This window comes from Merops nubicus, unplaced genomic scaffold (assembly GCF_000691845.1).
Source record: "Merops nubicus isolate BGI_N331 unplaced genomic scaffold, ASM69184v1 scaffold8107, whole genome shotgun sequence".
NCBI lineage: Eukaryota > Metazoa > Chordata > Aves > Coraciiformes > Meropidae > Merops > Merops nubicus.
In genome coordinates this window covers 1-27,584 of record NW_008619584.1, presented here as the reverse complement: position 1 = coordinate 27,584, position 27,584 = coordinate 1, and the positions used below count along the sequence as shown (strand labels likewise).

Below are 27,584 nucleotides of genomic sequence, written 5' to 3'. Positions count from 1 at the left end.
TTAGTCTTCATCACTTGAAGGACAATGAGCTGCATAATCCAAACTAGGGAACCTAACGGGCAGTTCTCCCCATTTCTTAAAAATGTGCTTTGTTGTTTTCTTGTCTTCAAACACAACCACAAAATTTCTAATCTTTAGACAAGGCAGATCAAGACCTCGGTGAACCATCATATTTCCCCACGCCTGCAAATATAAGAAAATTAAGTTGCAGATAAAATAGACAAAAACCTTAGAAAAAAATAAACAGACAATAATAACATAAAAGTACAAAATTAATTTTCTCCTCACTTGTCCACAGTCTTTACATATAAATTCCCCATTTGTCTGGTGATCGGCATGCTTGTCTTGAAGTGTCTTATTTTCTCTTGTATGGTAAAGGCTTCTGAAAAATAGACAGCATGCATCAGAATACAGTGGTCACTCAGTGCTGCATACACAATTAAACACACAGTGAGTCCAATTGCTGAAGTCAGATATGAAGCCTAAAAGGTTGCAATCTCTGACTGTTGTGCACATTCAGGAGTTAGAGGAAATGCAAGGTCATATTTCATTCTCTTAAGTAACGATGAAATACAAGTGTACTCCATGCCTCCTTCCATGGCATTTCAGGAGCTGCATCCTCCCTCACACATCCTAAAGTAGGACTAGCAGGCTTTCTGTTATAGCAGGTTTTCTGTTATAACAGGGGGTAGGTCTAGCTTGTTTTGTTTCAGGTGCCACGGGGCTGTAAAAGAAAAACCTGAAAGTTAGAGACTTTTTTTTTTTATTCCCTGTAGTCCTCACATCATTTAGTTTAGGGAGTAATTGATCTTAAGGGTTACTATTAACCCGTGCATAGGTGCTCTATGAATTCTTACCTTGTAGTGTGAACTGACTGACAGCTTCACAGTAAAAGAAGTTTAATGTTTAGGGATTCAACTCAATTTTAATTTTCAACATATGGTTATGAATTTCTCATAACTCTTCAAAAAGTCTTTACAAATTACACCAGTTATGTCTCAACAAAATGAGAACTTTGGAGGGCAGTAACTTGGCAGAATGGTGTCCGTCACATTATCAGTAAGCATGACTCACATGTAAGCTACAACACCCATTACAAATTTACTGAAGTAGGCAAATACAATTGAAGTTGAATAAAACATTTTCCTGGGATTCTTAATTTCCATTCTATGTGGGAAGAGAAAGTCACCTTCTGCCATCACGGCACTGAAAAGTTAAACACAGTTTAACATAATTTTTTACCAAACTACACGGCATCTCTTGCAATGGAGGTAAGGAGGAGCAAGAACATTGGGAGAACTAAAAGGGATATGTCCCAGTATGAACGTTCCCTAAATATGCTCTTGTCAAAGCACAGCCCATTGCCAGTATGTTGAATTACTGGTGATGGTCAAATTCTTATCCTGGGTCTGTTACGAGTGTGAGTGTGTGGTAAACTGCTATTCAACCTTGGTTAAAGTTACAATGTAGAATACATACCATATGATATAATGTGATCTATTAATCACCACAGAAGCTGTATCTTTTTCCAAAGTTTCAAACACTGGTTACCTTGAAATAGTGGGTAAGAACCAACATTTCCTTCAAAGTCATTAGGTGCGAACTCCACAGAGCCTAGGACTTGACAATATTGGATTATCTTTTTTTCCTCACATGGCCTAGAGGGTTACAGGTCCTGTACAGCCATGCTGAAAAGAAAATCTTTTTCTGCCTGAAAGAGATAAAGTAGTTCATAAATACTTACTGGAAATCCTTTTTCACACTGACATGATGCATGTTTTCAATAACTTGTATGTCTTCTCCAGAACATATCAGCTTGTGGCAATTTTTGCATAGGAATGTTATTAGTGAAGGATTTTTCTTGAATGTCTTGTGCTGATCTCTTTTTGCTTTCATTTTTTTTTCCACGATACTTTGCAACTGGAAAGTCTGAATCTAGAAATAAATCAGTAAGAGCCCTGTAACATTCTGGTGGAATGACAGTAATAGTTTTCTTCAGTTATGTTATGGAATTCACTTACAACATGACTTCTATTATAAAAAAAAGTAAAGAAGACTGATTTATATTATCAAGTAAAGTGAAAATGCAGAGTTGCAGCACATACCTTACGTAAATACTCTTCCCGTGGCATCTTCTGGACGCGCTGAATGGCCTTGTACATCATTTTCTCACGGAACATATTAACGTAGTCACGTTCAACAGCTCCTGAGCCACTTGAAGCCACAAGTGCATAGGTGCTCTCATCAGCTCGAGCTCGACCACGAGTCTGCAATTCACGAGAAATAAACAAAGAGTGCAATGTTGCCTACAACCCTGCACATTTTTTCTTAGTTTTGTAATGGGAGACATGTACTGCTCTTTACGCAGTGTCCCTACAGAGCACGTTTTTCCACTTAACTCAGACAGATAATGAATCTGAACAACACATACTGGTTCTGCATTATCAAAGATACCTGTGAAATGAATACTCAGGAGACTTAGGATTAGCAGAACATTTTGCAAAGCAGAAACTGCATTTTGTCACCAAAAAATAAGCAGGCATTTAAGTATTAAATATATAAATATGTGTTCACAAAATAAACCAGAATGTGAACAAACTGGTATTCTGATACGCAATTATCTCTTTTTAGCTGTTGGTGGTACAAATGTCTTTTCTGTTAACCAGTTGGCTGATCATGTTCTAATACCTTTTCCATTAAAAGAGCTCTTTTAGCATGCAAGTATTTAAAAATTATCTCCAAACCACAGGTATACGATTCACCATTCCCTATTCCAAACAGAAAAACACTTATTTTTACAAGTCACATATGCAATAAACTCATACCTGCAACATAGCAATTTCATTAGTGATGAGGCCATAGCAAATAATGATGTTACACTCTTTGATGTCTAGGCCTTCCTCAGCTACACTAGTAGCAATAAGCAAATTTACATTTCCACTGCGGAATTTATCGATAACTTCCCTTTGCTCATTCTGTAAAATGAAAAAAACCCAATATATTAACCTTCAGGATTTGTCATTATTTTCTTCTAATAAAGAGGTGTCAGGAATTATAGTCCAATAATTTCAGAGTGGAGTGCCAAACATCAAATGGCTTTAACAACTGAATTTAAGCATCTTTCAAGATTACAAACAAGTAGTTCCTATTGAATATAAAAGGTGCTGGACACCTATGTTTTTTTTAGGGAGGAGGGAGCAGAAGCCAATCTTTTTAAGGTAACTGCTTGCAACTTTGTAGCCCATTTCATAGGCGGTGGGCCTTTTGAAAATACAGTTCTATTGTTTTAAAAGTCTTTAAGTATTTATTCAGATGTTCCAGATTTCTATCACTTCAGTGATTTCAGCTTAAAGCACAGTCTTCACCACTTCCAAGTCCATTTCCAAAGCACTTAAAGTTCCACATAATAAATGGAGACCATAATTTTGGTAATCTAGGGAGCACTGAAAAGCACGGTTATCACATATTTAAAAAAATAATCCAAAACATAGAATTCTGAATTAGTTGGATATTTCTTACAAGCTTGAGCAGAGGGACAGAAGCTTCCTATTTGCTATATTCAGTTTCAAAATGTAGCGTCTATGGCATTCTTTGTGCAAATGGTGCACAGATTAAATACCAAATTTTCCTGGAAAACAAGCAACTTTTTGAGATAAAAAATCCTTTTTCTTGACACTGAGAGCAGCTGAAGGAAATAGACTCTGCCCAGCAGTAAACCACATAATTTTTCCTTAAATGCTGAAGTGGCAACTTTATGGGGAGTAAAAAGCAGAATAGATGTTTCAGCATACTGAAGTAGTTTGTTTTGAAAATGTTTCATTTGGAGGCATAAATCATTAGCGAGATGCTGCGTGTGACAGCAACACAGTGGTATGAGGCAGACTGTTGAGTGATCAGTTGTGATATTTTCATTGCAAAACTTGAGAATTTGCCAATGACTGTGTGTCAGTGTGATATATGATCATGCATCAGTGCATGCATATAAATTGGTGTAAGTTGATTAAGCAATGATCTCAGAGAAAGGCAGGCATAATCAACATTGGAATTTTAAATTTCAATTCAGCAACTAAAATGTAATTTGAATTACTGTTGTCCCGATAAGTATAAACGCATTTACTACCACATTTTTTGCTACTGTCATTTTGTTCACTTTTTCTTCCTATGCCTCACGACAACTTGTGTCCATTTTGACTATATACTCCTCTAGGGAATGACTGCCTGTTACTTCTATTTCCACAGAATCCAAAACAAAAAAAAAAAAAAGCTTGTTTCTTTTGGAAATAGAATATTCTGACACTGTTGTAGGAAATCAGAACTCTGGGCTCCAAACTTGAGCCCACTGTTCTAGTACTAAACCAAGCTGTTTTCTCAAATCATGTACAAGATTTTAATGCTGTTGTGCATAGTTCTGTACCTGAGTCATGGGTTTAGTTTCACTGTTATGTCCAGCACCAATAAGATAATGGGCCTTAATTCCCACTTCTTCAAATTTTGGGTTATCCTTAATCCACTGGAATAGAGCAAAGGCACTTAGCCGAGTCTTTGTGAAAATAATCCCTCTAGGTTCCTCAGTCTTCGTGAACTCCTCCATTAAAGTGTTTCGCAACTCTTTTAACTTCTCATTTTCATATTCTGGCCTTCTAGCCAATTCTTTTAGCTGCTTCTTTTTTGCTTTAAAAATAGCAGATGTAAATTAAGAGTAAGTAACAATGTAACATAACAGCTCTAGAAAACAGCAAAGATTGACTTCCTATATAATTCTTCAAGCATGGCTAATTCACAACCAGTTTGAAGAGCTGTGGCAAACCAACTATTTTTCATGTGAGTTTAGATTCATTAAAAGCACACTAATCAAAACAAATCACCATTACATTTTTTAACATGCACTTTGCCTATATTTCATGGTGCGAATAAGCAAAAGGAAAAAAACCTGTTTACACACCAGAAGCTGTACAGAATTAAATGCACTGTATTAAAGAGCTTAAATCATAGCTTATATTTGCAAAACAGATTTAAAATAATGGAAAAAGTCTCTACAAAGAGAGAGATTAATATCCACAGCCCTCAGAATTGGTTATTGGTACTGCAGCTTTTAAAGATATTTCAATACGCTCAGTGAAATGTTAAATGAATGACTCTCTTCAACAGGCACTATTGACCACTATCAGGGAGGATTCCTCATGTGTTTGAATTTTTTTTTTTAAACTTCTAATATTTAAAAGCCTACATCATCTGTTTCATCCTGTTTTGAAACTGCTGGTTCATCATCATCATCACTCCTTACTGTCTTCCTACTTTTCTCCTCCTTATAAAAGTTATTTAGGTGATTGTATGCATCTACCATTCGGATGGTGTCATTTTTTTTTTTAAACTTCTAATATTTAAAAGCCTACATCATCATCGTTATGCAAACACAGTAATAACACTTCACAGTGAAGGCTCTGTGTGTTAAGATACTAGTCACTGTGATTTCATCACCCTTTGCAGGTTATTGCACTGCACCTCACCTTGCAACTCAGTGGCTGTCAGTGTATTGCAAACCACTACACCAAAGTAGTGGCTTTCTGGCTAGTTTGATCTATATTTTAGAGTTTAATCAAACATACAAATACATACAAAAAGTAGGTGTATATACAACAAACGGCCCGATTTAAGCCTATACTAGGGGCTGCAGTGAGTTTATCACCCAAAGATGAACCCTGCTTTTAGAAGGGGAAAGCGAAATTTTAGATTTTCACCCATTACTCTTGGCACTTTCAGTGGTAAAATCAAAACAAATTTGAATATTTTACTATCAGGTTCTTTGAACCTCATTTACCTGTGGAAATGAAAGCAATCTAGTCGACTCAGTTTCATTTTTTAGTTAGTTTAACCTTTTGTTTGTCAGCAAATGTTCAATACTGAAATTCTAAATAAGGAGGTACAAAGACAGGTATGAAGAGTAATTTAAAAAGACCATCATATTATCTAACCTAATCTATTTTTCTATTTTTTTTTTTAACATTTCCTGAATGTCTTCATGTGTATTCTGAATTTATAGTTCACAGGATATGAACTGCATGCAAATTTTTATCTGCAGTCTCAATTTGTAGTTCAAAGGATACATGGAGTTGGGATACATGCTTCATTAAAATCTATTTGTTTTTGCACTACCCAGGAGCCATGGGCAGTGGACCCAAACTTGTCTACCTCTTCCTCATTGCAAAGGCACCAAGGGAAAAAAAGAGACAAAAGAGTTTAGTGTGTCAAGGACTGAACAAATCCTAGTTCCAAGGTGAATGATCTATCAAAAAAAACCAAAGGCAACTAGCTTTAGTCTTTGTAATGTAATCCTCTGTTTAAACCTCTCACTAATTGCTCCTTACCTGAAACTTACTCACAGTCATCACTCCCATCTCTTAGCATATAGACAAAGAAACTTAGGTAGGAAAGGTTGGTTAAAAACCTGTTATTACTTTGTGTTCAATTTGCTCAACTTTTTGCTCCTTGAGAGTGTCTACCTGAATATACATTCTATGTAACTATCAAACATAGATAGATACACCTATCTATCTATTGTAGATGTCTACAAACATCTAAGTGTTCTCAGGGACATTTCATTGGCAAAAAGCACAGAACAAAGCAGAGAGCATTTTTTAATTACTATGAGCAAAAAAAAAAGTGCTCTTGGGCCAAAGCTAAAGAACTTTTATGACATGGTGGGACATGATCACACTATGATGTTGTTTAATGTACTGTATGAACTGGGACATCCAGATACTGTCGTAATAAAATAAAATGGCAATCTCTAGGATTAATGGGCCCATGAAAATCATATTAGTGGATAATCTATGGATTTCAATTATTAAATATCACAATGTATTTCAAACTTACCATGAAATAAACCCATTAAAAAATCATCTGTTTCATCCTGTTTTGAAACTGCTGGTTCATCATCATCATCACTCCTTACTGTCTTCCTACTTTTCTCCTCCTTATAAAAGTTATTTAGGTGATTGTACGCATCTACCATTCGGATGGTGTCATTTATCTGGAGAGCATCATTGTATTTCTTCAGGTGTTCTGCACAGACGCGTTCCTTGCGTTTTACTTCTTTTGCAGCTAGAAGTGAACAAAAATAAAAAGCAATGCCTGTGAACAGAATGACCCAAAGAAATCCAAAGCTAGGGTATTTTTGCCATGCAGTTACCTCTTCTCTCTTCTCTAATCACCCACTGTTCATAAGGCTGAGTTCCAAACTCAGCTTTTGGATGGAGCTGGCCATAGTTTTGAATGTCTGTCATGATCTCAGTAATTCTCTCTCTAAATGGATCCTAGAAATAAATTGATTACCAAAGTAAGCAAGCATCTTCTGACAATAAAACCAGCTAGAATCACACTGAGTAATTGTATTAAATTACTCAGTGCTAAACCTTAAATTAAAGGACAAGTAAGGTTAAGTGCAAGTGCATTTATAGTTATAGAAATATATAGTTCAGAATAGTACAAACATTACATTGTGAAATAACTTTTTTTTTTAGTGAAGAAAATATCACTCTAACACAAACATTTCTGCTATGGTTCAGAAGGTCATTTGACCAGACACCTCAAAAATATAACTCACAAATAAAAATTTAGTTCTGTTTGACTTTACTGATAGTCTTCAATAAAAAGGAAAGCAGCAGAAAAATATAAATCCAAATTAGCGCTATGGATCACAATAAATGTACAGAAAAAAGAGCATTAGCCAAAAGTTTTTGATACCATTCAACACACTTGCAAGGGCAATAGAACTTTAACACTGATGTGTTTGAAAAAAACATACCCTTCTTTCGTCATCTGCAATCACAGTCTTCTTATAAGGTTCTTTCACCTGATTCTTCAGTTGGGAGGCGTGCTCTTCAACAGTCATGATTCTACATGCATCAAGGTTGGCACAGATCTGAGAGAAAAAAAAAATGTTATTTCTTTTAGCATTTAATGAGTTGGTCCACATGAAAATATAATTAACACAACAGAACTTCTCATTTAGATATTGGGTTTTCTATAACTTCCATTTTCTTCCTACAATTTGAGCTTTCATATTCAGATTATATTTCTTTAGATATAAAATCTAGCATCCTATCATTAATATTTCAGAGCTGATGAAAAATAATTTTCTGCTTTTTCCATTGCCAGAAAGTTTTTGTCTCAAAATATCCTGCAATTCCATCTACTTCAACACAGCATAAAAGCTTCTTGCTGCAGGTCTTACCTATTCAATACCATATTCTGTTCTTGTGCAATTTGCATCAGGATTTTTCACTGGGCTAAATTCTACTTTTCTACTACTAAGTAAAATCCATTGAATGTCATGTAAAAGTTTTGTTGAGTATAGAATTTAACCAGTATCTCCAGTCAGGTGTTTATGTAATTACATAATACTCCCCCTCTCAATGAGTAACTGACTCCTGTAAGGAAAAACATTTGTATGCTACCTGTACTTCACAGATGGTTTCTGCTTCTTTAACTATTCAACTTTGGTATTCACTTCCTTGGATCCATACAATAACCCAGCTTAGCTACTCTAGAAATAGAGATATAAAATACTATGGTCTGTGTAGAACTTAGGAACGTGCAGTAAATTCTAATGCATCAATGGAAAAGTAAGGTTTTCATTAACTGTAAAACCTCACTATTTTGTAGATTTCTTGCCTCTGATCTTGAGTATTTTTTTCAAGTGCGACAATATTTTTACTTCTCCTTTCAGTAAACCCTACTTCCTTGTAAAGTAACCTTTATTTGTAACATTGATTTCCATGAATTTGTAGTGGGTTAATTTGGTAAATGGCTGTGAGCAGAATTCCCATTACACATGAAAAAAAAAAATCAGCTTATATGTATTTGGAGCTAACATGGACTTCAAAAGTTTTACTTGCACAAGACAGTATGCCTTTGATGGTTTGCAAGCGTGAAGGCTATTTACTTTCAGAATGTGTTCTTCAGCTTTTGAGTTGGATGTTGCACCTCCTACACCAGGTGAGGCTGTGAGTCCCAGAATCTGAGGCTGTGGGATCAGTGGTTTGTTCTCTTTTGCCAGCTTGTTGTTCTTCATCTTTTCTCTTAAGTAACGTCGCATTACATTGTTGTAAACACCTTCCTTTTGAGTGTGGTGACACTCATCAATGATGATGAGTGAAAAATCTGAAAAAAAAGATCCCTAAAGTCATTAACTTTCTTTCAAATGTAGAACTTGTATGAATAGATCTTACAGGTAAGTACACCGCTAAAGAGAACTCACCAGTCTGAGTCCTAACATATTATGAAATTTGTAGTGTTGGAGGAAGGTATGGATGGAAGATGTATATATTAAATGGACTCTAGAATCTTTGCTGCAGCATTGATATGTTAAGTAGTTTTACATTTCATGTAACAAAAAAAGCTTTTCTATTTTTGCAAATCCAGTCTGATAGTATAAAGAATTCGAGAGATATTTTTATAACTAGTTGTAGGAACATAGTTTAACTCAATACTACCTTTTATATCCATAACTGTTATCTGACAAACTACATACTGTTCACAAGAAGATACATATTAGAATTCTTTCAGACATTCTAGAAAAGCCTGTCCTGATTAAAATATGCTTCTATTTTATAGCAACACAGATTTCCTCCCTATTCCTACCCAATTGAATGATTCCTATTATTTTACACGTGTCTCTGGAAAGATCAAGGAGACAGTGGGAGCACTACCGATCATCTCTCTTGCATCGGAGGAAAGATTCAGACAGGTATTATGTGCTTCCGAGTCAGATCATATTTACATGCAACAAGTAAACTACTATATGGTAAGGAAAATTAAGATCATTTTTTCTTTAAAATTTCTCACAAACCTCGAAAACATCTCATTAATCTATATGCGTATTCATCCAGAGACAGATATTTTAAGGTCCTGATTTGAAAGACTCATAAATATTTCTGTTTCTCTAACAGCAAGACTGGTTTATGGAGCTCCCCCTCTTCCCATAGCTGGCCAATAACTCTGTAATTCAACATTGTTTCCTATAATTTGACAAATATTTGTGGAAATAACTGTAAAGCAGATTATGGAAGTGATCAGGTTTTTTTTTTAATCCAGACAATTTCCATGGTCTTATTTACATGTCAGTGTGCTCAAATTGTTTCATCACTACAAATGATTTTGAAAACGATTGGCAGCAGGAGGTGGAAACTAACAGAGCTCTGGAATATTCTCAGTTGGCCTTTCTGCTGGAGAAAATATCTTGTAACTTTGTCTTTGAAGAACCTAAAGAAAGGTAGAGAATGAACATGAAAATTTTATTTAAAGGCTAAACCAAAGAGTACTGCTAGGAAAGTCCATGTTACTGGGAAGATTGTCTTCATATAAGTGGTTCAGGAAGCCAGTTCAGACTGATGTGGTTTCAACCCTAAATTTCTATTTACTTCTAAGATGTCTGCATATTGCAAGACTTGAGAAGTAATGTTATTTTGCGAACAAGAAATTACTTGCTTTGATTTTGACCACCATCTCTGTAATGCGTATTCCTATCATTAGTCATGAAGAACCTAAACCACCAGAAGAGATGTGCTTCTACTAAGGAAGCGATACACAGCTTTCAGAAAGTCCACACAGTGACTTCAACCCTTAGTAAAAAGAGTAAATGTTTGGTAACGTTCAATTAAGAGAGTCCCCTACATTTTACTGAGACTGGAATTTCCATGTTAAATCATCTGTGGAATCAGATGAAAAAAATATGAACAGAAATCAGGAATAAACAGCTTACAGCTAATTAGGATGGTTTATATAGGCTATGAGCTAACCAAGTGATAGCCACAAAAGTGGAACTGGCTCTGTTCAGGCTTTCTTGGCTTCAGTGCAGCTGAACTTCCTAGCCCAAGTGTAATAGCAAGGAAACACAGCCCTGTCTCCAGGGCTACCTCAGTTCTGGAAAAAATATAGCTCCTTAAGAAGGAAACTTTGCAAGGTGTGAAACCCATTCAAATGACCACTTCATTACACAAGTTGGTTGGGACTCAGCCCAATTCTAATCATGTCAGCAGTTCCTGTAGAAGTGTTTGGGTGTGTCTATATGGCAAATGCTTCAGATTTGGGACAGTTTATTGACTCTGGTGGAGTGGAAAGGAAACAACGAAAACCTCTGGTACCCTGCCTAGGTTAATGAAAAGATACTCTGAAGGAGGGGAAGCAAATATGAGGTACTCAAGTGGTTCTGCAAGAGTTAGCTTGGATCAAGCAGCACTCCAGTCAGAGCTAGGCAATGACAGACACAGACGGACCCCTCATGTCTCTCTGCTGTCTCAGTAACACCTAGACAAGTACTTTTTATTTTGAATACCACAGCTCTCCCCTCAGCTGCAACTTGCCCATCTAAAAAAGAACCAACTGTATGCAGATAGAGGGAAAAGTCAACATGTCACAGAGGAGGGCTGCTGCAGCCCAAATGCTGCAGCTGAATTCAGGGGCTGTTTGTACATCACTGGCAGATAAAACCATTTCCTTTCTGATGTCCCATAAATATCTGCCACTTTAGTACCCTGGGCAAACAATTTTACTTCCTCTCATCTTGTATCTTTTGTTTTCCTCAACTTTCTTCATTTGTTATAGCAGCCGAATATATCTGCCAACTTCAGAGAGATATAGTTACTTGTACATTAGCAAAATAAGAGTTTAAAGAACAACTTCTATAACAGACTGGCTTTCATCTTGTGTTCCATTGTATTTCTCAAACTGCTGAATACGTTTGAGTTTTCATTTTTTTTTCCTCATCCTGTCCATGGCTTCTATGTGATATAACTGAATGCTCCACCACGCCTGGGAAGTGGAACCAGTATGGCTGCATTTACACAGTTGTGCTCAAGCTAGATAAAATAGGAAGCAGAACAAATATTTAATTCAAATGAACTGTAAGAGGCTAATTTGGCTTGAAAAAAATTGCATGCTCATTAACTCAGATCTCGTTTTGACTCTAAACTTGCATTTATAGAACTAGTCAGCTGAAAAAATATCAACTACTGAATGTGGCACATTTTTAGTCTGCAATTTTCCAGAACAGAGACATACCTCTAGCCCTTCTGTAAAAATTTCAGATTAAAAGCTTGCCTGATAAGTGGACACCTTCTTCGTCTTCTTCAGCTGCATTTAACAGTGAATTCTCAAGGATCTGTGCTGTACTGATGATGACATCATTTCTTCTGACAACTTCAGGAAATGAGATTTTCAGTTGAGAATCACCACTTAAGCCAATAACCTGATACCAACGCTTCAGGAATGGCTTAAACTCCTTCCGTAAATGCTGTTCTACCAACGGTACCTGGATGAGTTTCCAAAGAATTTAAACCAGAGCGTACATAGGATTAAAAATACACACCTGTTTGCCAGAAACGTTGTTAGGTGAACATACACTTTGTGCAAAATACACTTTTTCAAAAAAGCAATCATTCCCTTCTTCAATGCAGGTTAGGATTAAAAAAATCCCAAACAGAAGAAACAAAACCAATTGCTAAAAATCCCTAAAGCAACTCCTCCTCTCCAACTGCTCCTACAAAACCTTTTTGTGCCAAGAACTAACTTAACTGTGCCTTAGAAATAATGAACAAACAATGCATGGCTCTTTAACTGAGCTTAAACATGCTATCAGTTTTATTCTTACAAGAGGATATGGATCTCTCTTATTTTAACAAAGTTCTTAAATTTATTTCTATATTTTAGTATTACAAAAGACTGTACTTTGCATTACATATGCTAAATTTAACTGTAAAAATAACAATTATCAGAAAATATGCCAAAATATTTCCTAACTACTGTGAGACTCATGAGGTGGCCTTCATTACCAAATCCAAATGCAGAACATGAAAAATTTTTTTATTTTAAAAACTTTAGTTCTATTAATTCTAACATGAAATTGTATTTTTTTTCCTATAATGAGGTCATTGAGGCACATCTAAATTTGCACTTGCACCGAGGAAAACTAAAATCAATTGTTCATGCTTGCACCATGGTGGTGCAAGGAAGATGAAAGTCTATAGCTGTATGCCTCTAAACAGAACTATATCTGGAGAAACGTGTTTATTCATTTTACACGTTCTGTTAGCAATGAATGAGGTTTGAAAAATACTATCTTTTTTTAAATGGACCAACATACCTTATTAACAAGTACTATAACTTTTCCAGGCTTTGATACTCTTTTTTTCTTATCCAAGTGATCTTTGGTAATGTAAACAGCCACCCTAGTTTTACCACTGCCTGTAGGGAGGCATATTATAATATTCTCTCCATTCAGTGCTGGCTTTGCAACTTCCATCTGGTAATCTCTCAGGATGAGATCTGGCTCAGGTGAAGCTCTGCTCTCCACTTCATCTTCATCTAAGGGTACAAAGAAATAAAATTATCAAAGAGGCATAAAACATTTATCTGAATACTGAATAAATGTCAAAGTGAAAAATATTTACTACAAGAATTACCTTAAGGATAAATAGAAACAAGGCATACTAGGATAGGCAATGCTGCTCTGTAGACCTGTGCAACTCTGGATGAGAACTCCTTACTTTCAGTCACCAACCAGGGTAGGTAGAACAAGCCACAGTATGTCTTCACTTGTCTATGTTGACATGATTATTATGTATTTATTCAATTGATACAGTTCAGGAGCACTGGGACCAACAAAGGTTGCATTCAGAGCTGCTCTATTTATTATCTAGCCAATCTTCTGTGATGTTCTCTTTCATCAGTACTGAAATTTATTTGGTTTCAAGTGAGCTACCTTTTTAAATACTTCCCAGAATACAAAAAAAAAGGATGGAGCCACAGAAAGAAAAAGAGATAGGGACCACTTAAAAAATGATGAAGGGAGTTATAAAGATCAAACAGATAAGAAAATTCAATTGCCCGTACAAGACAGAGCTAACTGCAGAACGTATCACACCTATTCATGGTAAATTGCACTGCTTCCAGACTGACTCATACATAATGCAATTGAGCTGTTCACTAAAAAGCCATATACATTTGCCACCTGATGGGCAAAACCTTCCATCTAGCATAGAAAACGTAGTGGCAGAGTTCAGATCTATGGCTCACAGGTGGAACAAACAAAATTCCAAAGTTAAAAGTGGAAACATGCTCTTGCACTACTACAAGCAGTAAGAAAAGCATATCAAGTCTTTCGAGTTTACGTATATTTAGGGATTCAGAAATATTTTATATTAAGAATAGAAAGATTTATTTCAATGTAGCTTTGTTTTTTTCCCCCTACAGATGTGATTAAATCACCTTCAAAGTATTAGCTGTCCTCAGTGAGGAAAAGGCACAAATTCATTCTAGTAGACTAAAAACGAGGGGAAAAACCCCTATAGTTTTGTTTACTGATGATGTGATTAAATGAAGACTCATGAGAATTTTATCATTGCTGATACATTACACACAAAATAAGCATATTTTTCTAGTATCTCTGATTCCATTAAATAAAATTAAACTAACAAAAAGTAATGAAGCTTGATAAAATACTGCTGATGGAAACATCTGAATGCCATTAAGTGTTTTTTTTTTTGCTTGTTTTGCCTTTTAGTGTGAGTGCAGTACAACCTGGAACACAGGGAAATTCACACCAGGGAGTACTTGCTGCTACTTATCTGACTTCTACTACTCTCTTTTGAGGAAGAACATTGTTTGCTTTCTGGTTGGCTAAATTCAATAGTTCAATCATATTGAAACTAGCACTTTATCACCCATCTGTTTGGTTAAATTTCAGTTCCTTAACATCTTCAATTAACCATCCAGGCCTAAAAAGTATTTAACTTAGCTCTCTCCTAGCTTCCTCAGTCCCTCTTTAGATAAAGGCTAATACAGGGATATTAAAACAAAGAATATAATAAGGAACAGAAAAAAGAATTTTCATTGTGCACAGTATAATTTAAGGGAAGTTGTCTGCCTTTGTACAAGGCTCATATGAATTGCTACTCTGGGCTAAAGGAAGCAGAGTAATAATTCTTCTCTTGTCCTAATTCCACCATTTTTTCATAAAAGTAAAATGAAAACAGCAAGTAAATCCACACGATCCTTTGCATTAAAATCCAAATCATGTCAGTGCATTAAGAAACTATCCAAACACCTATTAAATAGAACAGCCTTACTGCAAAATTTCAAATTATAAAATCCATAAATAGCACAAAGCCCATCTATATCTCCTTAGCTATTCTCATCAAAGTTGCTTTCACTGAGTTTACTAGACATGATTAAAGAGCATGAACTGTTTTTTAAAACATTTTAATTAGCTGTTTTTAAAGCCCAGATAGAAACAGAACACAATGAGAAAACACCGGGAAAAATAAAATCTACTCTGCATTCTTCACAGAACTGCAGCAATTTATTTTCTTCTGCTGGACTGCTGGACAAAGCCATTGCCCAATTTACTTGATGGGAAACTTCAGGAATGCTAAAGGATCAGTTTATACACATATATATGTGCTGCCACATACCAGTAGCCAACATCAGCCTGACCAACTGCGTGACTGTCCACAGAACAGAGAATTTTGTGCCCAGACACTTCATGTGATGCAGTAAGGAAACAAATGCAACCTGACTGATGAGTCACCTCAGTTGAGGCAGAAGTCCAAAGTATATGCTTCAGCATTAGCAATACAGACTAAAATCCCACCTATAATGTAGCAATATAGATCTGAGATCTGGAATTTTCTGTGTACTTATAAAATACAAGGATTTTAATATTTAAAAACTTTGAAACTATTTTAAAAGCATTTATAGTAGGCAGGCACTTTGCAGGCATAATATATATACCATTTAGATTGATTTTACTGACCTAATACTAGGTTTATTAGATAGAGCTGGCCTGAAAGGTACACCCAGATTGTTTCTAGCCCTTGTAGAAGACAGCCCTAGCACAAACTTTATAAAGGCTAGATTCCAAAAGGTAACTGGTTTAAGTGAGTCTTCTTCAGTTCTCTGTAAGCAACCACAGGCTGTTCACCATGGTGGACAGCTGCAAATTTGTTCTGCTTGAGGTCTAAGAGTAAAAAAAAATAGAAAAATTGGGATGTCTTTCACAAGAACAGTGTTTAATTGAGCTCAGAGGATATATGTAGCAATTTCATATCTGGCTGCAAAGTATTATGGAAACAGAGACCAATATTTAGTTTAAAACTACATTCACATATGCATACATGTTTAAATGTGAGATTTGCAAATGTCTTCAAATAATAACCTTCATTGATTAGGATACTTTTACAATTAGGATTACTACATTACTTAGATCTGAAGTGAACCTTCATTACAGTTCTGCAGGTATCCTGCTAATGTTTTTTTTCTCATCCTTAGCTGCCTCTAAAGCATGTCCTGTTCCCTCTTACTTAACTTATGCAGAGGGCAGACACAATCTAGGTCCTCTCTGGCAGCAAAAGAAGAACATATACGGGGCAGCATTATGAATAGCTGTCCAGGCAAATGCACTGGATGGCCCCTTCCAGCTTATGTGATTCTATCATTCTGCATCACTGACCATTTTGTATGATAACAATGTCTAGAGACCTATTCAGACGATCTCAGTAAATCGCTCTTTTAGGGCCTTAAGTCCAGACCCCAAAAAATGGCATCTGTTTCCCAAAGAAGTAAGAGGAAATCTGGCATCTAAATACTGTGAACAAGAGTTCACAGTGCAAGCCTTCCACTGATTTTTGTTCTAGCGTATTCAGAGTGCTTACCCTCCAGAGCTTAGTTTTCAAATACTAGATAACAGAAGGGAAACATACCTGAATCACTGGTTGTGGAGCTCTCTCCCAGGTTCTCATTCAAGTTACTGATACTTCCATCTTCTATGGAGACACGGGACTCTAAATGAAAAATACAAACAAATGTTGCATAGTGTATTTGCTATACAAATATAAATAGTACAAGTATATTGTTTGCTCTCTCCCTGAGTAGTTAAAATAGGCTATACAAATGTCTGGCAGGGATGGCTGAGGTATAATTTCCTTTATTAAACTTTTTCTTAGGTAAAGAAAAAATTGTGAACAATTAATTTTATCATGGAAGAAAATATTGAGTGCAAGGTGAAAATCCAAAGCATAGCAGCAGTAAGGCAATGTGGCTCAGGATTTATTGTTGTCAAGCATCTACGTTCTGTTTGCTTGGAAGCAAGGGTCCAGACAACTACCTGCATGATCCCCTCTAGTCCTGTTTTACTCTATCTTTTCAGAGAGGTGAAGAGACAAAAAAGTAAAACATGTTGGTCTACTGGATGCACAGCACTGCTGGCAAACTGAAGGCACTCTCCTTTACGCCCTTTAAGCTATGTGAGTTGTATCAGTAATGGAAGAAAGTCAAAACCAGAACTGTGATTTTTTTTTTTTTTTTCCAAAGGGTTTCTTCCTGTAACATGAAAAGAGTCATCCATAGTCCTCAGGTAAATAAAAGCAGAGAGGAATTATTATATCTTCCCAAACTGCAAGTAAAAGCAGAGACCGGCGGCAGGACACTGCCACAGGTAGCTGGCAAGCTTACTGCAGCTATTCCAATGTTAAGCTCTCCCTCTGCTGGGCAATCCATGGAATACACCGGCTTTTTTTTTTTCTAATCAATAACAAGTGGTATTTATATAGCTAGATTTTACAAAACGCATTCCTTTAAACATCTAAAGAGACATACAGTTCCTCTGGAAAAATCTGCTGCAAACAGCCTCACCCTGCACTGCCATCTCACCTGCAGCACTCTGCAGCTAAGCTCATAGTGTGCATAAGAAATCAGTCAGAATAATAGCACCGACCTTAAATTAGCTTAATTCAAATTAAATAGCTTAATTATCTTGTGAACTTGTGCTCCTATCAACTTTTTCATAGCTTATTCCAATGAACACCCTATTATAGTCCACATCAATATTGCCCCTAACTTATTGTCCCCAACAAATAATTCATAAGCAAAACATGCCGTGTATGAGGGCTTGGAACTAAATGGGGAAGTGTCTTAGAATGCTAATCCTAAAATGTGCACTACAAAATCTTGCAAGTGAGGTGGACATTACACGTAGTTCATTCAGTAAAAATATGAAGTTTTGACTTTCCTTTATAGATGTTTTGCTCTCCTTGAAAGGTGAATGAATAATAGAAACAAACCTATTTCGCAGAATAAGTGTAACACAGCCAACTGCAATGAAGCAACCTTAGCTAATACTAAGAGTCAGTTATTTGTTTAAGTCTTTATTTTTAGTTTTGTTAAGGTAACCACGAAAAATGATGTAAACATCTGTCTTCCTGTCCTATAGTTTTCATCATTCTTTCCATATAAACCACTGAATCTGATTCAACTATGAATCACCAGAACCTGTAGGAAGTGTTATGATGCGCAAAGGCATTAAATACTAAGCACCTAAAGTAAAAACCTAGTCTCCTAGAAATTAATGCAGTCAAAAGAGAGGCACTCAAAAAATACATTCACAGCAGAAGCCCGATTTACATGCGATTTCCCTATTTTTATATAATAGCATGCACTTAGTATCATATTAAAAGATGGTGTTGTCGTGAAAAAGGAAGAAAACCTCACCAGTTGTAATCCATATTCAAAGACCTACAACTGTTCAGTAGCATTAATGAAAATTACGGCTGTGAAGATGACACTGCTGTCTCTCATCTTCCCTTTCCAGGAATCCATGCAGATAGGAAAGAGCACAAAATTAAAATTCTATGTGTCTATTCCATGTGGTCTCCCATCTGAAAATGACCTACTCAAAGATGTATATGCAGCAGAGAAAATGCATTCACGAAGTGTTTTGCACAATTATCTGAATTACAATTTGCAACATGCATTACAACACCTCTCAATAGAAAATGTCAGTGGTGTAGTGAAATGCGAAATACCTTCCAAATGAAAGGTGAAAGAATAATGTACTTTTTCAATGGTGGCAAATTTTTCAAATTATTTTCAAATAAAGACAGTAATTCTTTTCAAAACAGTGAAGATAAAAGATTTGATATTCTAACAGCTTTTTTCACCCTTTCGCTAGTCTTCCCTTACAGCGCTAATTGCACATTCCAGTGCAGCATATTCCACAGAAACATTTTCAGTCACTTTGCACTGACTAATAAAACTGAAACTCTTGAAAAGTGAAAGTGGTGAAACTGCACTGACTAGTAAGCACAAAGACAATGGAATGCAATGGAAAAAAAAAACGGCTCCACGCAAAATTAATTTTAAAAAGGTCTTTCTCTCGTATCCCATGCTACATTACAGTGACTCTCTCAGTGGATGAGGGAAACACTGTGGATGTTGTCTACCTGGACTTTAGTAAAGCCTTTGTCACTGTTTCTCACGGCATCCTCCTGGAAAAATTGACTGCTTATGGTTCAGATGGGCATATTCTTTGCTGGCTGAAAAACTGGCTGAATTACTAGGCCCAACAGAGAGTTGCAGTGAATGAATTTAAATCCAGTTGGCAGCCAGTCACAAGTGATGTTCCCAAGGGCTCAGTATGTGGGCCAGTTCTGCTTAATATCTTTATCAATGATCTGGATGAGGAGATTGAAGGCATCCTCAGTAAGTTTGCAGACAATAAGAAGCTTGTGAAGGGCCTGGAGAACAAATCTTACAAGGAGTTATTCAGCCTGAAGGGAAGGAAACTCAGGGGAGACCTTACCACTCTCTGCAACTACCTGAAAGAAGGTTGTAGTGAGGTGGAAATCAGTCTCTTCTCCCAAGTAAGAAGTGATAGGACAAGAAGAAATGGCCTTCAGTTGGACTATGGGAGGTTTGGGTTGAATATTAGGAAAAATGTCTTCATTGAAAGTGTCATCAAGCATTGGAATAGGCTGCCCAGGGAAGTGGTGGAGTCACCATCCCTGGAGGTATCTAAAAGACGTGTAGATGAGGTGCTGAAGGACATGGTTTAGTGGTGGACTTAGTAGTATTAGGTTAATGCTTGGACTCAATCTTAAAAGGTCTTTGCCAACCGAAACTATTCTATAATTCTACAATTATGTCAGTAAGTTTCAAACATCAGAAAATATAATGAACAAGATACAAACAGGCTATTAAAATTGGTCTTAATTTTAAATTAGGAGACTGTTTTTCTAATCTAAAGCATTAAGGGACATTTTGTGAGACATTACTGAAATCTCCAGTTAATTACAGCGTAATTATTTGTTCCAATGAACTGTTTAAAAAGGGCCTCAAAAAACTGAGCTGATATTTAGTTCAACTGTTGTTTGTACAGGTAACTGTAGCCCTAATCCAAATGTTTCACTTCTGACCTTGAAAACTTACCCTTTTGCACTATTTTTTGTGTGCCGTTTCTTATTTGTGTTTTCGTATGCACAATTTCTCTCTGGTTTTCTCTATATGACCTATTTCTACTTTATGACCCTACTGCCCTCATACCCTCCGACTTCCCCCGTCTCAGCTACTCCAATACAAGGGTCAGCACAGGCTTTAGATAGAATACAGATTACAGTAATTTCAAGTGACTTGAAACAGCTTCCTTCTCCTTGAAATCTGTCCTCAAACACATGAAGGAATGGTGGGAGTGTAATGCAAACCTGACAACACTTGACAGCATCAAACTGCAAATTAGGTGGGTTCCCAGCCTACTTGGAAGTAGAATCTGGGCTCCTGTTGTCTTTTCAGCTGCCTGGTCTAAAAATACAGTCTCATAAGATCATGAGAAAGAATAGAAATGGAAAAAGATTCGAGTGCAGTTGTCTTTGTGTACAAGTGCACATAGATCAAAGCTTACTGCACTTCAAGATGGTTGAAGGCGAGCCAGCTCCTCTACAGCCATCTTCATATAGCACTGCCTCCTGGCAGCCCTTGCTACATCACATCTACACTTCTGGTTTAGTTCAGCTCACAAGTGCACGTTTACATTGGATTTGTCAGGTGTCCCTATGCGTACTACTACAGTTTGTATCACAGTTCTAGTTTGGTTCAGAAGAATTGAACTCCCATCAACTTATACCAAATAAGATGTCTTCCAGCCACTTGCAGGCATACAATACACACCAGGCTCAAATCAATCCGAACCAGACTGCCAAAATTCATGTACTATGTACACTCTTAGCACCATTTCACTGAAGAGATCTGCTCAACTACACAAACAGCTAATACCCATTGACCGTTATTTTCAGTACAGTTCAGTGCTGAGGAGACTACAATTTTCAGGCTAGAATTACCTTATGGCAGGCTCGTTAATAGCTAATAGATCTCCTTATCTGTAACCCTCAACCTGACACAAGTCAGGCAAAAGTTCAGCCAAGAGAAATGAAAACCTCCCCTCAGCGACGCTACAATTAAGAGCCTTAGCCTTGCCCTGAAAGGATCCTAACTAAAAGTGAGGATAACTCAGCCTGATCTGACACCTCATCTTTATACTGCGAAGTTATGTTCTAACCCAGCAAAACCCAGTTGGTATTTTTCCTGTAGTTGATAAGTCACAACTTGCTACAAAACATTGTGATAGGCTGTTAATATCACACTAAATGAGAAACAAGCTCCTACTGTTACAAACTGGAAGGCTGCACCTTTTCAGAGCCAATTCTTTTTCTAATTTATTCATGTTGATAAAAAAGAGCAGCCTTAGCTTTCTTACTCCTTTGGCTGAGTAAGCTCACTAAGATAATTTCAGTCAGGATTTATCTCAGTTGTAACTATTGTTTGAGCTCTGTCTGAACTTACAACACATAGGAATGGTTCCTTAATCATACAGCATATGTCTGAATTATTGGTTCTCAGCTATGTCTAGGAATGTTGCTGATAATTCCGTTGCTCATAATCACCTCCCAAAGCACGTTTCTAAAAGTGGATCCATATGAACAACGGACCAGAACAATTTCTAAAAATCTGTACTAAAAAAAATGTGCTTCTGAGCACATGATGTGACAAAGGTTGTGTGATGCTCTGTAAATATAAATCTTTTTATTATAAAACAGAAGAATTACTGTACTGGACAGCACTAAAGGACTTGTCAAAACCAAAACGTTTTCCAATGTAGAATTACCAGCCTTCTAGAAAGAATTACTTAATGCAGCTGCAATTACAGTGGTACAGAAACATCTCTCTTGATTTAAACTTCACCCGCACTGGGATGAGTTGTCAATGTAAACCTAATGTTTTCACTGGACAGTATAAACCTACCATCAATAGGTCCAAAATAAAGTATTCACTTGATAATATTAGGTTTTTAAATTAACAATATTAAGTGTTTTAAAATAACTCAGTTCCTCACACAATAAATTAAAAAATACATAGCTGTTAAAAGTGATAGTTAAGAGGGAAGAAAGATCATTAATGTTTCTCAATTATAAGAAAATCAATCAGCCAATAGTACATAAAACATCATCACTACAAAGAGGATACAAAAAATGTCTACAGGAAGGCTACACATAGCATGTTACATATTTTTTGGCCATGTCTTCCTAATCCATTCTGTACTCTGCTAGCAAATTTGTTTTTGAACTACCTCTTACCTTTCAGATTAATTAGTTCAAGTATGACAACATATTCTTGTCCTAGAGCAACTCTTCAAACTGAACCAATTTGTACATCTGACCCTTAAGATTCCTACTGCTGTTAATTCATAGGAATACATGGAATTTACTGCTCCCAAAGAAATCAAGATTTACTTCTTCCATTAATTCTCTTCACCTTGACCGTACCCTATGTTCCTGGAATTTTGAGAAAGATGGAAGCTAATGAACCAAAAATATTCTCTTGGTTACTTGCAGTTACTAAAGTTTAACTGGTACCAGCACAAAATACCAGCAGACATACCTGAAACTACGGAATTCTTTCCAACAGGTGTTTCCAATACACTGTTCTCACTGCTGAAAGTACGATTCGCATTTTCTGGCTGTTTCAAATCCTCCTCTATGGCATATTCTGGTTGGCTTGTAACTTCTGTTGCTTTGTTTGTACTGTTATTCATCCCATTTTGTCCATCCTCTAGTCCTATAAAATAAAGAGAAATTCCAAGGCACCAAACCCCACTTAATTTCTTTTAGTATGGAGCATAGAAAACATAGAACTAACCTGTATTCATCAAGTATATAATGGCATAACATATAGTCTTGATCTTGACTTAAATATTATAATTCAGAATTTTTATATTTTTATAAATACTTATTCAGAAAGATGTTAGTCATAAATCTCAAATATTTGCAGTTACTACAAAGAACTGAAAATCAAATTTGTGGACCAGACCACACTTCCTACCTTCTAAATTACATTGGTTCTGTAAACTGTAAATGGATGTGCCTTACAACAGGACTTCAAAACTTGCCCATAAAACAAAAAAAACTGTGAGAGCTTTCTCTTCTGCTGACTGCTTGCCCAAGATAAAAAGATATTAACAGGCAGACAAACAGCCAAATTCTTCCCCCTGCTCTAAAATCATATGCAAATGACCCAAGGTGCCACACCACCAGAAGGAGGAATAAGTTAATTCACTCACTGCATAGGATGTGAAGCAGGGAACGAGCTGGCCAAGGGTCTAAGTCATAGGAGATGGAATTAGCCAGGCCATGAGTTAAATTACATAATAATGTAGTACTACATACACTGTGTAGGCAGACCTCTGAACCCCACTGCAAGCAGAGTCAGTTCTTACACAAGTGCTTCTTGCCCCACCTCCAAGTTAATGTGGAAGGTGGGAGCACCTGGTGGTGATCTCCTAATCAGTTCCCACCCAAGGCTGGCCAGACCCTGGGTGAAAACCAATCAGGAGGGTCTTTCTTGCCTGGTTGTAGACATCATCTATATGCTAACCTCCATTCAGAGCTTGGGGTTTAACGCCAGCACTTCAGCTTTCACAAAGTGTTTTTCCTCCTTTCACTTGGTCTGATTTAAAATATGGAAATAATTTTCCTTGTACTTTTCTATCCTTTTATTTTTATTAGACTCATGCAGAACTAGGCATGCTCCAAAGACAAAAAATGCTGTTCAGTAAATTAGAAATATTTTTCTACAAACACTGCATAAGATTGCATTCCACCCTTTTCCAGATTTGGAACTCAACTACTCTGCAATTAGAAGTTTAAATTTCAAGAAATTAATAGATTAAGTTTATTTCAAGATTTTTTTATAAAGTTCTCAATTTCTATGTGTACATGTCTGCTAAAAACATATTTTACTGTAGCAAATGGTTGAGGATCACCCTAGAGTGATAAAACAGATCACCACTCTTCTCTTTACAAGGTACACAGGGACACCGTTCTTAGTGTTTCCTGTCTGTGACCTTGTATCATTGTATGCTACAACAATCATACACTTCACATATCTACACATACAGGATTGTGTACATAGAAATCTTCTTGTCCTTTAGTAAGAGGAGCTTCTGCTCACCATTTGCTCAATACAGAATGATATTATCATTAACAGACAGACCAGCAACAAAACTGCTCCCACATCACACACCAGAGATCCAAAGTGCCAGGCAACTGGAGGGAGGAACAAGTCAGTGCACCCACCCACCACAGTGGACACGAAGAGGGAAACAAAAAAGGAAAGGAGCCAAGCCATGGGCAATGGTAGCAGTCAGGCCACGAGTCAAATTATATAGCAGGGACTCAGAGACAGCTTAATTTCTGTCTCTGCCATCCTGAGAACTCCACTTGCTGTGAAGAATCAGGGAGCCTTTCCAATAGCCAAAATCCTCACACAACACATCCCCTGTATAGGCAAACCCTCCAACCCCACTGCAAGCAAAGTCAGCTCTTATAGAGGTGGATTCTTGCTCTGCCTCCAAGTTAATGTGGAAGGCAGGGGCACCTGGTGGTGATCTCATAATAAGTTCCCACCCAAGGCTGGCCAGACCCTGGGTGAAAACCAATCAGGAGGGTCTTTCTTGCTTGGTTGTGGACATCGTCCATATGCCAACCCTCATTCAAGGCTGGGGGTTTAACCCCAGCACTTCAGAGAGACACAATTTATGCTTTATGTATTAATCTGTACAGTTTTTTTTAGGGCCTGCACTGCTCACAGTCACTGAGAAACTGGAATAAATGCATTCATTGAGGACGGCATCAAATAACTGAGATAGTTTCACCCTATATGATCTGCACTACACTGAAAATCTGAAAATACAAAATTTTGAAAGAATACTAAAAAAAATTTAATAATTTGCATATTTGTTACATATTTACTACTTTGTTTTCCTTACTATAGCAAAGTAAGAAAGGCACGAATTTAAGCTTGAAAAACTGCACCACAAAATGAAAATGACAACAACAGTAGCCGCTGAGTTATTTCCAGCACATGACTTTCACTCAGAACCATCTTTTGGGGCTCTAACTCAGCTAGTATCATCCTGCAGATTGGATCACCCAACCAACTTTGAACTGCCCACTCAAATATGGCAGCTGCTTATCTGTATCTGGTGGAAGACAGGCTGATTCCTGTCCTCAGTTGGAAGAGAGACAGTTGTGGTAAGCTCCTCCGGTAAGAAGGCTGAAGGTGCTAAATGGAAAATCTGTAAAAAAACTTTAGTCTAAAAAATCTCATTAAAAAGCTTAGTAAAAAGTGAGGGATAGACAAGTGAAAGCATCAGTTTGTCACAGTGAAATCTATATGTGAAAACCCTGCGTTGTTTCATAAGTAACATTACAAAAAAGAGATATTAAATCACACATTAGTACTAGTGAAATTATTACCTCCTGTATTTCCACTTAAATCATCTGCAAGGCTTCCATGCTTGGTTTCACGCAGAGCTCTCAAAAAATGAGAGAACCAATTTTTCTTCTGCACTATTCTGCTCAATAGCTCCCTTGCACCATCTCTATTCCCACGATTCTCAGTAACAGTGTGGATCTGGTGAAGATAAAAAAGAACAACAATCCTGAGACAGACTTTGGAAATGGTTTATGAAAGTTAGTAAGAACAGTGTATGTACAGAAACACTTCCCTGTCATCATCAAAACATTCTTAAAGATTAAAGTGGGCCTGTCGCTCATCAGAAGAGACTTACTGTGATTTTCTTCAACCTCATGTTTATCCCACATGGTTTTGAGTAGGATATATGAAACTTAAGAGACTTGAAATTTAATTGGACAGACTACTAATACTGGACAATGGTTATAATAATAACTGCTATATAATAATAATTTTTATTATTGTGGAATAAGAATTGGTGTTCACACTGGTTTAGGGAATAGCCAAACTTGATTAAAGAGAAGTGATTCCATACATCCGAAATGCTGGGGTCTGAACCCTGAGCCCCTGAATTAAGGCTGACATAGGGGTGATTCCCACAGCCCTTCATAAAGAGGTGGTGAGTTTGCCTTATAGCTTCCCCCCAGGGTGCGGCCGGCCCTGCAGGGAGAGCCAGAAGGGAAATGAGCCCCAGGGGTCCCGCACCGAGTTGACAAAGGTCAGGTGTCTGCTTGGGGATAAAAGCTGGGACCACTTGCAGGGAGTCAGGAGTGTCTGTCTGTGGAGTGCACTGCACAGAGCTGCCTGGTTCAGGGAAGACCTCCTGACTCTACTTGGAGCTGGGCTCTGGTCAGCTTAGACCTTTGTGAACACGGGCTAGGAGGGTAAGCGCTGGCCATGTGGCCACCTTTATCTTATCTGTTCAACTTCCTGATCTGGCTGTTTCCCATTCCATCTATGGGAAACCTTGGTTCTTTGTTTGTTCCACCTACTGTCGGTTCTGTGATCTGGTGTCTGTCATTTAACTGAGAAGGAGTATTAAGCTACCTAACGAGTGGATGCAAAAGCTCAGAGTACAAATATAATGTAGTTCCACCCTTAGTTTGCCAGTCTTCCCCTTAGTGGTACAGCAAGTATTGTTTTAGTTTCTTCTAATAGTGTTTCAGGGTATCCAATTCTTTTGGACTCCAAATAAGTTCCATACTGAAACAGGGAAATGGAGCAAATGGTGGCAAATGTTTTCGTCACAGATTTAACACTTGCTCTTGTCAAACTGGTATTTCTGCTCATGTTCACTGTCTAGCATGATATCCCTGAGGAACCTAGAGCAAAATAATGGAGCGATGATCTTGCTTTATTTTAATTCAAGTATTCTCTAGGACTTTACAAGCCATCACTACCTCCTGGTGTGTGGTTCAGGGGTGAGAAGACACTTAATGATCTAAGGTCCGTGGCAAAACGGTGAGTGACAGTAAAGCCAGCCATATTCCTTCCACTCCACACAGAGGCTTAGTCTAACCCTCTGCTCATGGCATTGTCCTTTCCCTGTTCCTTAGCTGGCATCTCATGTGGGCCCACTGCCAACAGTCTTCATTGGCTTACCTGCAGCATCATTTTCCTTCTCCTCCAAGTCTGGGTCCTCCACTTTAATTTTTGTACTTACAAGGCCATGTCTATTTGTGGCTTCCTATGTGCCCCACAGCTCCCAGGAGTGGCCAGCGTCCGTGGCATTGACCGCTGCCCTGCCTGTCAGGCGGGTCACTTACCCGATCCAGGTCCTCGTCCTGGAAGAGGCCCATCTCCAGGCACTTCTCGGCCAACTGCACCGCCTGCATTCTGTCCACCAGCGTGCTGTGGAGCAGCTGCACCAAGTGCACGCAGAGGTCGTGGTCGTCTTCCTCGGCCGGCGAGGGCAGCTGGCTCAGGCTGGGGTTCACGTAGCAGGCGGC

The 27,584-nt window shown here is 37.4% G+C and overlaps 1 protein-coding gene across 1 annotated transcript; it reads right to left on the bottom strand.

The window, feature by feature from the left end:
- On the bottom strand, positions 1–27,578 carry IFIH1 (interferon induced with helicase C domain 1; the record flags this gene model as incomplete). Its single annotated transcript, XM_008943837.1, has 16 exons — positions 1–183; positions 289–382; positions 1,745–1,935; positions 2,106–2,267; positions 2,826–2,975; positions 4,415–4,671; positions 6,874–7,101; positions 7,190–7,313; positions 7,805–7,921; positions 8,945–9,162; positions 12,100–12,310; positions 13,142–13,362; positions 16,758–16,838; positions 22,762–22,938; positions 25,638–25,794; positions 27,402–27,578. Coding segments are annotated over 16 exons (2,748 nt in total), but the record flags the coding sequence as incomplete, so codon positions are not given.
- Between the last annotated feature and the right edge of the window lie 6 nt (positions 27,579–27,584).